This window comes from Anoplolepis gracilipes, chromosome 2 (assembly GCF_047496725.1).
Source record: "Anoplolepis gracilipes chromosome 2, ASM4749672v1, whole genome shotgun sequence".
NCBI classification, from domain to species: domain Eukaryota; kingdom Metazoa; phylum Arthropoda; class Insecta; order Hymenoptera; family Formicidae; genus Anoplolepis; species Anoplolepis gracilipes.
Genome location: NC_132971.1, coordinates 7,991,163 through 8,002,877, shown reverse-complemented (window position 1 = coordinate 8,002,877; position 11,715 = coordinate 7,991,163). Strand labels below are relative to the sequence as shown.

General features: G+C 25.6%; 1 protein-coding gene and 1 pseudogene across 1 annotated transcript; both read left to right on the top strand.

Moving 5' to 3' along the window:
- Window positions 1–4,965: 4,965 nt before the first annotated feature.
- LOC140663264 (facilitated trehalose transporter Tret1-like) lies at window positions 4,966–6,604 on the top strand. The gene is made up of 3 exons (XM_072887298.1): window positions 4,966–5,021; window positions 5,621–5,892; window positions 6,554–6,604. The coding sequence occupies exons 1-3, from the start codon at window positions 4,991–4,993 to the stop codon at window positions 6,602–6,604; spliced, it is 354 nt and encodes a 117-aa protein (XP_072743399.1). The 5' UTR covers window positions 4,966–4,990.
- Window positions 6,605–7,115: 511 nt separating this feature from the next.
- LOC140663263 (solute carrier family 2, facilitated glucose transporter member 8-like) lies at window positions 7,116–9,136 on the top strand (annotated as a pseudogene).
- Window positions 9,137–11,715: the final 2,579 nt, after the last annotated feature.

Here is an 11,715-nt window from a genome sequence, read left to right as displayed (position 1 = left end):
TGCTTCATAGTGTTCAAGTAACGAGCAATCAAAATATTCAAAGAAGCTTGCCATTTTATAGACATTAATAGAACGATTTTTTTTGGGCCAAAAAAATATCGTCCGAATTTTTACTTTGATCCTCCACCATTTTGTGAAAAATATGAATATTTAAAATAAGCTTCAATTAAGCACTAGATAAACTAATATACTAATTAAATTTCTTTGGTTTGTTCATATCAAATAACCCTACTCGAAGTTGGAGTGGTCACCGCAAACTAACTTTTTTTTAGAGGTGCCTCTCGGAGGTTGTTTGTTACTATGGGATATTCTTCCACAAAAAAATTCTGAAATATAGTTTTAACCCTCTATGGGCCCGTGTAACTTTCAGGTCACATGCTAATATATCGACATTTTACCAAATAATTTTAGTTTTTTCATGAGATGGCGTATACGTCTTAATTCTATAATGTCTCTGAGACTAACCTAACCTAACCAATAAAAAATATTTTTTTTCCATCTGCATATATAAGTTTATAATTGTTGATTTTCCGTTCCACAAATTTTTTTATATTTAAAAAAAAAATTCGGCCCATAGAAGGTTAATGTTGTTTGATGCCGTGTAGAAGTTTTAGAATATGTGACACAATAGTTTCGACGGAAAAAATTCTCAAAGAAAAGTTTCTTTTCCTACCCGCAACTGCGAGTGCTTTCTTTGTATAAAATTAGTAGATATTTTTAAGTTAATGTTTATGTTAAGGAATACTGAAATAATTAGTATATATTATACATGTAAAATAATTAAAATTAAAATTTTTTTGAATGATATCGCCAGCGATGAAAAATAATTGTTTTACATATTACTGTAAAATAATTATTTTACATATTTATTATTCTCTACATATACTTTCTTTGTATAAAATTAGTAGATATTTTTAAGTTAATGTTTATGTTAAGGAATACTGAAATAATTAGTATATATTATACATGTAAAATAATTAAAATTAAAATTTTTTTGGATGATATCGCCAGCGGTGAAAAATAATTGTTTTACATATTACTGTAAAATAATTATTTTGCATATTTATTATTCTATACATATACTATGTATCAATTAACAAATAATGTTAATTACATTAAGTGTAATGTTTAAAATATTATTTGAAATTTTGCTCGAAAATTAACGTTATATTAATAACGTTATGATAAAATTATCATTAACATAATTTGTGTTTCTTAAGAATATATAAATATATAAATATAAATATATATATATATATATATATATATATATATTATTGCATCTACGAAACGAGATATTGAAACGCGCACGACACAACTGTCCGGGGCTCACACTTTCACACTCGCACTCGCAAATGAAAATACTTTTAATTAAAAAGGAGGACTTTAATTATAAACACGAAGACAGAAAATATGCAGAAATATTAGTAATCTCATGTATAATATCGCTATCGTTCAGCTTGACAGCTGTCACAAACCTCTCAAAATGTTCGTCGTTTGACAATCGATTGTCTGATTAACGGACTTTTTGAAAGGTTTGTGACAGCTGTCAAGCTGAACGTTCGCGATATTATATATAACAAGATTACTTATGTTTCTATATAGTTTTTGTGTTCATAATTAAAGTTTTCCTTGTTAATTAAAAAAGTATTTTCATTTGCGAGTGTGAAAGTGTGAGCCGAACAGTCGTGCCGTGCGCGTTTCGATATCTCGTTCCGCGGATGTAACAAGTCTCCAAATATTCATGCATTATGACTGTTGGTTATTAGAAAATTGACCACGTTGTCTCAAAGGTAGAATCTAACGGGTAGCTTACATTTCGACTAAACATATTAATATATTAATATATTAATAACATATTAATATATAAATATATATAAGTAACATATTAATATATTAATGAGACTTGTCAAATATATCTCGATATATGACCAAATTCAGTGATGGCGCTGTGTGTATAATATAAACATCCTGCTACACATGTCATAACAATGAAAAATACTTTTTATTTATATTGTGGTTATTATTTTGAATATATAAACAAATGTATATTATATATATATATATATATATATATATATATATATATATATATATATATATAGTACAGTCGGACCTCTTATCCTACGACATTTTCAGTCCGGAATCTTCCTCTTAAACCTTTAATCCTACGACAAAAATTTGAGAGTGGGAGTATAATTCCCCTTTCGCGGTCGTAGCATGAGAAGATTTTTTTGTCGTAGGATAAGAGATTTTGTACTATAAGAGGGTCGTAGGATAAGAAGTCCGACTGTACGTAAATTCTGTACGATCGTCTAAATGTTTTTGTTATTGATCATGGAGCAAAAGTCGCTGATAATCTTAATTGATTCGTCATGTTTGATTAGTATATGGTCATGGCATGTTCAAATGTCCACAAATATCAACACAATCGCTTTAATACCCTTTCTAATGAGGTTATTAGATATGATAATACGCAATATGATGCGTATGATAATACGCAAAGCCATCTTTGTTTATTCTCAGCTTGCATTAAGTCAACAAATTTTTCTAAACGAATGTAAAGATTCTTATTAACATAATAACATTAATATGAATATGTTCATGCAATTTTCTGTGACAAAACTCCAGGTTGTACCCGAAACTGTTGTACAGGTGCCGTTCTAAATTTTATTTACCGCGTAGTTTTGCAAGTACCTCTTATCCATACAATTTTCTAGATAATTTTGAAAACACATTCGACATACCAGAAGTAGAACGAGTAGTTGATGAAAAAAGAGAAGATGATACATATATTGTAAAAGAAATAACATGTATTGCGAATTGTATACCAATAGAATATAAACGAAACGTAGAATTTTGGAGAAGCGAGATAGCAAAGTTATATAAATATCTATATAAATATATTGCATAATAATTTCAATATATAAATTATTTATTGATAATTCATGGTTGTTTCTGATATTGCAACGAAAGAATTGTCGCCAGCGAATAGCGAGCACCATGAGCGTATACGAATGGGGCACGTATAAGTAATATCCCGGTAAAAAATTTGTTATGTATAATCATATATGATATATGACCATATAAAATTATATAGAAATATATAAAATTTTATTTAAGTTATGTATAATTATATATAATAATATATGACTTGTTGTATAATTATATATAATTTTATATTAATGTTGGCTAAATGTCAGTCAACGATAATACAAAATTATGCATACTATACATAACTATACATAACTTATACAGAATTTTATATATTTCTATATACTTTTATATTGTTATATATAATTATATATGAGAAATTTTTTACCGGGATAGAGGTATTGCTAACTTATTTCTGAAAAATGTGATCTCGGAATACACCTTTATCATATATGATTGGTTTTGTCGTTAAATATGCTATAAGTTTTGCTAAAAGACATATTTAAAAATTTTTTTAAATTAAGGGGAGGGAGGGATTTTGAAAAATATGACATTTTGTAGGAACGGTAAATCGGTCGGTAAAAAGTAACGCCGAGAGCTTGCAAAAGAGCGCGCACGGTGTGTGTATGCATGCATGGTGTGTGGTACGTGTGAGAGAGCGAGGGGAGGGGGACAGTTGAAGACTGACCGCGAGATTGACTTGAGCTGTATGTGATTTGAGTTTTCATTTTTACAATATATTTCTTCATATCTTAAGAACAGTGTGTTCCGTTTGCTGCTCTTCCAAAACAAATGCAATAATTTTTGTAAAATCTTATTATGCAGTTTTAAAGTACGTTAAAAACCATAAAACTTTTATTGAAAACTTTTTTTTATATCTCTTACCGTTTTAACGGTATTCGTTCAGAAATATATAAACTGGTTTTTTTCAAGAGAATGTTTCATCCCCTTAACAGCCGTAAGAGCATGTATGAATACGTGTCTCTTATTTTGACCCAGACTACAACATATTCAAAGTGCATTAAAATTGAAGGAGGCCACTTCCATACTTTTCTTTGTTAGTGTGAAAAGTGTCTATTTAATTTATAAATTATGTTCATCCAGTAATATTAGCGTTATTGAATTTAAATTTATTGAATTTAAATTTCTCCAAAATCAAAGTTCAAATAAATATCATTTTAAATAAATTAAATTATATTTAGTGATATAAGTCCAAAAAACAAAAGTTTAAGAATTTTTTCTTATTACAAGGATCCATATGAATGATTTAAAAATTTTAAAATTACATGACCTATGATTAACTTTGAAAACAGATGAATTCAGTGATGTTATGATAATTGATAATAGATCGTATTGTCTATATCGAAAATCTACTAATTACTCGAAATCAAGTGAACTTTGGATGGATTTCTATCATTTGTATCATTGACATCTGAGTTGTTTCCCAGACGGCACATGTCTCTCAATAATGACTAAAAGACGACTTAAAGACATCTCATTATCTTGTGGATATCTTTAAGATATCTTTTGGCCTTTCTGTGCTGTATGGGTCATTATACATATATACTAAAGATCAAATCAATTTTATCAATATGTTGGTTTTATAGCTTATATAAATTATATTCTTTTGAAACTACAAATATATAAATAACATATAAGTCCGTGCAATAATTCTTAATAAGATATGTAATTGTATTTAAATTAAAATTAAATTAAGATATATGTACATATAAATACCTGGTATTCATAGTCTATTCTTATATTTAAGATCATTTTAAGTCGTGTTTTAGATTGTTATGAGATTTCGTTTAGCTAATTAGGTGGCCGAATGGAATTTTAAGACCTTACGTAAGATAATAAAATATAAGAACGTACTATAAATACGGCTTTTTTGATAACATTGTTTTTTTTTTTAAATGTGTGATGTGTTAGCGTAATATATGTAAAATTGATCTGATAACATTATCTTAAACATTCTTACTTAAACAGAATTCAATTAGTTTGTTTTTGCAAATTCATTTAACGTTTACATGTGGAACTGATCATATTGTAAAAAATGAAGAAAATATATCTTGCTACTGTAGCAAGTATGTATTATTTTTGGAATAATTAAACAAATAAAACTTTTAGATATAATATCGACTTGATTCTTATTATTAATATATAATTAAACTTAAAACAAATTAAAAATTGTTTTTTTTTTTTATAAACACGCAATGTTATTTAAATTCTCTTTACATTTAATTTGTGAAGTGTTCTTCATATTTCTTTCATTTTTTGGAGCGTACTACTTTTTTAGTATTATGTAATTTTAGTTACTTTGTATTCTCTTTTTTTGTATACTTAGTAGTGTTAATTGCTTATGATATATAAAACAATTATATTTATTTTGCCTCAATTTTAAATTAATTTTATTAATTTAAATTAATTCATTGTAGTATATTTTTAGGAGTATGAAAATAGTACAAATGAAAAAATAATATATTAAGTATAACTAAAAAAATGGTTTCTATATATTTAAAAATTTTAATTCTAATATAAAATTAAAATTATTAAATTATTAAACTATAATAAAAACAGTTACACAAATATAAATTTTGTGTGTACAAACACACACACACACACACACACACACACATAAAGTCGATACATATCAGTTCTGTTTAAAATTTACTTTTTTTACTAGGAAATCTGATTATGCTAACATTTGGCCAATACTTTGGTTGGTCATCGCCATCTTTGCCTGTATTGATGCAAGGAAAAGATGAAACATATCCTGTGCGTTTGACCACGGAAGAAGCATCTTGGATCACATCTATATTGTCCCTAGGCACTGTGGCGAGTTGTATTATTAGTGCATTCATAGTGAATGTTTTTGGTAGAAAAAACACCATGTTATTCGGGGCTGTACTTTCAATTATTAGCTGGTTGATGATAGCCTTTGCAACATCATCGTGGGTAATTAAATTAGTTCTATATTTGCTACAATATATTTATATAAAAACAAAGTGATATATCAAATATATTCAAATTATATTTTTAAATTAAGAATTCAAATTCACTCTCTGTTTGTTCATTTTATTTTTCATAAATCCAGATTTTTTTATCTCAAGAATTTGACTAGCATGTTAGCATTGTATATTTTATGTATATAATCTACTTTTTTAAAGATTTTCTTTGAAAACGTTGCAATTTAAATTTAAATTTTATATCTTATCTTATTATGCAATTTATAACAAACTTTTAATTTCAAAATAATTTTTAATATCTATAAAAAATTCTATATATTTCCTTCATGATTTACATTTGAAGACCACATCAAATACTTACAATTATTTTATAAAAATATTATTATCTGATTGTCATTTAATTATCATCGATAATTGTTAAAATAATATTTTTTTGATAAAATTTATTTTTTAGTTAATCTTAATACAGTTTTACAATTATAAACATGAAATATATTAAAAAACAAATTTATATAATAAGATATTTAAATGTATTATAATTTATTATTTTAAGACATTTTTATAACTTTATAGACTTTAATTTCTAATATAATATATCATATTGAATAATTGAGATTTAAACAATTTAATTAATATTATACTTTTTTTAGATTTATACTGACATGCACATAAATGATAACATATTATTTATTATACTCTAATATTTGTCGTAGATAATATGTTGAACAACATATTATCTACGACAAATTTTTTAAAAATTGCTGCATATGTTCTGTTTCATAAAGTCATCAACTTTATCTGATATGTGCAATGAAGTATCGATATAAGTTAATACATATTAAAAAACTACAAAAGGATAATTTTCGAAGAATATCAGTACATTTTGTTAAATGTTATCTTATAATTAAAATAAAAATAAATAATATTTCTCTACATTTTTTTATTTTTGTTATTTACGTCACTATAACAATAATAATAATAATAATCAAAAACAATAAATACATTTTGTATCACGAAAAGATTTAGATCATCAGAAGATTTTTTTTTTCCTAAAATTTTCAATCACTGTTGAAAAATATTTTATAAAAAATCACTATAACGTTTTAAAATATAAATAATTATATTTATTATGAACCTTAAATATGGTATTATTAAAAAATATGTAACTTTTTTTCGGTATAATGTTCTGTCATTCAAACAACACATATAAAAATGTTTAAGTAAATTTATTTTGAAATTAGTTTCCAGTTAAAACATACCAATTATATATATATATATATATATATATATAGATATTTAAAGAAATGTTGCAAAATTTACAAGTGTATTTTAAACATAAATAAATAAAAATATACTCTAAATATAATATTCTATATACATATATAAATCAACAAATTAAATATTTATTAAGACATTTTCTTAGTTATGTATTATTTATAGAATACATGGTTTAACAAATTGTGTGACATTTTTTTAAAAATTAGTTAATAATTCTTTGCATAAAGAATTTAAAATTATTACAGTAAACTTTTAGTAACTCTGAATTATCCTGTTATGGAAGCAAGAGGGTGAATTTGATTTTACAGAGCCTTCATAACAGTAATATCTATAATTGCTACGCACAAAATGAGCGGCACTCAGGCCGTGGAACAATACGCTGAGTTAATTTTTGATCAGACAAATAATAAGTTAAATGGAAAGTATTTGACCATGATACTGGGAGCGGTACAAATGATTAGCATAATCATTTGTATGTTTATCATCGATCGCAGTGGGAGGAAATTGCTGCGGATCATCTCCACAATCGGCTCCGCCTGTTTGACCGCAATGGTCGCGATATATTTCCAGTTATAGCATGATTTTATAAACATTAGCAATATAACATGGTTGCCTGCTGTCGGCGTAATCATGTTCTCTGTAGGTTAATTTCAGCTACCGATGGTCATGTTTAGTGACTTATTTGCCACGAACGTAAAAGCTCTCGGCGGTATGATAACTATTATCTCGATCTGCATCTTTGTATTTAGCGTGACAAAATTTTATCTGATTATAGCCCTTAATTGCGGCATACAAATACCGTTCTGAATATTTACGGCGTGCAGTCTCACTTTATTCACGTTGCTTTTTTCTACGTACCTGAAACCAAAGGCAAGACTTTGCAGCAGATACAAGAAGAACTGCACGGTTCGTCAGGTGTAAAAAAAAATTTAGAAAGCAATATTTCCGCGTTAATTTGTTTACGACAAATTCATAAATTATGCTTAATTAAAAATTTTTTTCTAATCGTAAATCGAGCTTTCATTCAAACTGATGTTGCAATTATTTTGTTTGAAATTATCTTTAAAAGTAAATTAAAGCAAACTTTATATTTTATTATTTCTGTTAAGTACACAAAAGCTCGAATTCTTTCCATTGACTTCCAAACAAAACAAACGTTGTAACTCATGTTACAATGTTTACTTTTTTTGCTCAATGTAATTTAATCTTATTGTGGGTTTATGTTGTAAACATTATATTAAATTTTTTTTCATTTCAAAGTGAGATTTCGCAAAAGAAAATCGCCTGATTCGGGCACTCTGTTACACCCTGTATATAAATAACAATCAATGAAACATTAATATCACTTAAGAATACAAAACGAAAAAGTTTATTTAGTAACGTTGTAAGTTTTTTCTTGAAATATATATATACAGATAATACATTTCATATGATATTTATTATATACATATATTCTCTAATTTACTTATAATAAGATATTTTTAATCTTTTTTAAATAAAACATCATTAAACATATAGAAACTTTTTCTATTTGATAACAAGATAAATAATTATATAAAAACCTTGTAATGTTTTAAATAAAACTGATGTAAGTATTAACTAAATTTTCTAGAAAGTGTTTTATTAACAACTTTTTATTATAAAAATATTATTTAACACTCGTATATAAAAACAATTGCTGCAAATATAAAGAAAAAATATTTTATTGTTGTAGCTATAGATAAATAAATATATATTCATTGAAATTTCATGAATAGATATATATTCATGATTTCGACATAAACGTATATTTTTTAATAAAATTATTTAATATATTTATATCTTAACAATATATCGGAAATTATATAGTTTGTAATTAAAATAAAAATCAATTTAATCTATCAATATATTTATTAATGTTTCTTTGCCTCTGGTTCTCAGAAGCTGTGGATATCGGAGATTCATGGCCAAATTAACTGGCATTAAAAGACATCGCCCATTTGATCACATATATTTTTATGAAATTTCACCAGAAGATATACTTTTATTATTTTGTTGTTATTTTATCTAGTTTTGTTTGATTTACTTTTCATATAACTTATTTTATTATAATAAATATATACAATATAATATTAATATCCAGATCAGTGGATCGTCGAAAAGGAGTAACAAGTATTATCATACTTTTTATTATACTTTTAAGAAGTGAGTATCGAAAAAACTATCGAGCCTAAAAAACAGGTCAACAACCTGGAAAGTCATTCTTACGCTGTATGTTTTAGACATTCGGTGGTTCTTTTAATAAAGAGATTTAATTTTTATTACATGGGCTAAAACTAAGTGTGATTCTGGATTAGGGAAGCAACACCAGGGTTAATTAATTAAACAATTAAATTATTAGATTACATACCATAATTTATTAAAAATTTAAGGTGGAAAGAATGCATAAACTATTATTAAAATATCAAATATCAATGATATATAATTGATTTTACGATCTGCAGTAACATGAAAAGAAATACAAATATGGTTAATGTATATGTAATGTATGTGTTTGTAATTATTATCTTGTGTATTACACAAATTTGAAAGTTATAAGTCAGAATAATGAAAATAAGCATATAAATGAGAAAAAGTAAGTGTATATAGATTAAGACAAAAGTGTAGATTTTACCGCTTGCACGTACGTTAGATTAAAAATTAAAATTTGAAATTTTATCGTTGAAACATGCATCTAAATTAAATTAATAAATTATAAAATTTGTCAAGTCCGAGCCACAAGATTCATTCATTTATTCCAATAATTTTGTATACTTTGTAAGTAACTTTTTATTCCTAATTCTTTTGATATTCTACAAATATATAATATAAAAGCGACAATAATTAAATTGTTAGATGGAAAGAATTTGAAACGAAAGGGAAAAAATTTAAGAAAAGGATAGTACAGATCTTAAAGGTGCCAATTAAGGAGGAAAAGGAGAGATGAAAAATTCTTCTGTGTCCGAGCTAACAATAAGAGTAATAAGAAAAAGTTACAGCTTTAAGAGTGTTAATATAGACAATTTGAATATATGTTAAAACGAGAAACAAAAATAAATGAGTAAAAATAAGTGACAGGAAATAAGAGCGATTGAGAAAAGCAGAGAAATGTAATGAATAATTCCATAAATGAATGAACGACTTAAAGATTTTAAAAAAAATGAAACATTCTGCGGAAATCTAAGAATTGTTTAAATTTGGACAAAATGATCGAAGAAAGAAAGAAAATAAAGATTTATTAAATTGAATTCTATTTTGGCAAAATGCGAGCGCAAGAAAAATTGCAATTGCTGGAGTCAACGAATGTTGACCCTATTTTTATCTATTAATTTAAAAAAATTTTTAATTATCCACAAAGAGCTTGTTGATGGATGTGCATCAGAGAATTGGAAAAAGTTATATTCACAAAACATGAATTAAGTTTAAAATCATTTTTACTGTAAAACACGACTTTTGAAATAATCGTATTTTCCAAATTATTACAAATAGATGACGAGGAAGGATTCTTGAGGCTTTTAAGTCAGAGCGAAAAAAACTAGATGCTCAGAAATACAGTATGATAATTATGATAAGTTTGATTGACCTATTCGTAATGTCTTAACTCAACTGCAAGAGTGTTCACGCGGGATGTTATTCTGTTATTCATTGCGAGTTCCCTCCAGTAGATACATAGCAAAAAGAATTAGCTTTTAATTAATAAAAAGTTCGACATAATCAGAAGAAATTATCATTTTGTTAGGTTATTCTGTTGTTTATTCTGATGTTTATTCCGCTGGATTTTTAACGTGAACCGATGTTGCATAAAGGTGATCTGTCAGGCGAACACATGTAGTGTCAAATATTGTCGACTTTTTTTGTGATCATTTCTTTATATCCAGATTATTGTTCTGGTTTTTAATAAAAATTTGTATTTCTGAAAATGTTACTTTTATTTAGAAATTTTACATCCCAGCCTGTGAATATTTATCTTACATCTTTTCTAAATGCACGAAACATATGTATATGCTAAATATGAACTTTTCTGTCATTTATTTTTAATAATATAATTTTTTTCACATATTAGAAACAACAAAAATAAATCAATATTATTTTATTATATTCAAATATCAAGTGAGAGTATCACCTTTCAAACAGTATATAATATATAAATATTACATATAGTATAGTCAAAGCTGTAACATCAATAATGATATTAATTGAAAGATGAAAAGATGGCAGGCATTTTGAACATTTGTAGTTAATATTTGATCATTTCCGGGCATCACAATAATTGCAAATGTTTTTTGTTTATTTCTTGGTAACAATAAAAAATATCAAATTTTTTTTTTACGTGTACGTATAATAGATCTTCTAGTTTTATAAAATAATTATTTATAAAATAATGTAAAAATATTTTGTATTGGATTTATCAGTATATAATCCCATAATAAGAAAATGATTGGATATTACTGATAATTATTATTGATAGCATTTATTAATTTATGAATAAATGTTCCATTAATAAACTTTATTTTGC

Excerpts from the sequence above, each read along its gene's own strand:
- LOC140663264 (XM_072887298.1), top strand. The coding sequence starts at position 4,991 with ATGAAGAAAATATATCTTGCTACTGTAGCAA. Across the intron at positions 5,022-5,620 it reads ATATCTTGCTACTGTAGCAA|GAAATCTGATTATGCTAACA; the intron begins GTATGTATTATT and ends TTTTTTTACTAG. Across the intron at positions 5,893-6,553 it reads CCTTTGCAACATCATCGTGG|ATTTATACTGACATGCACAT; the intron begins GTAATTAAATTA and ends TACTTTTTTTAG.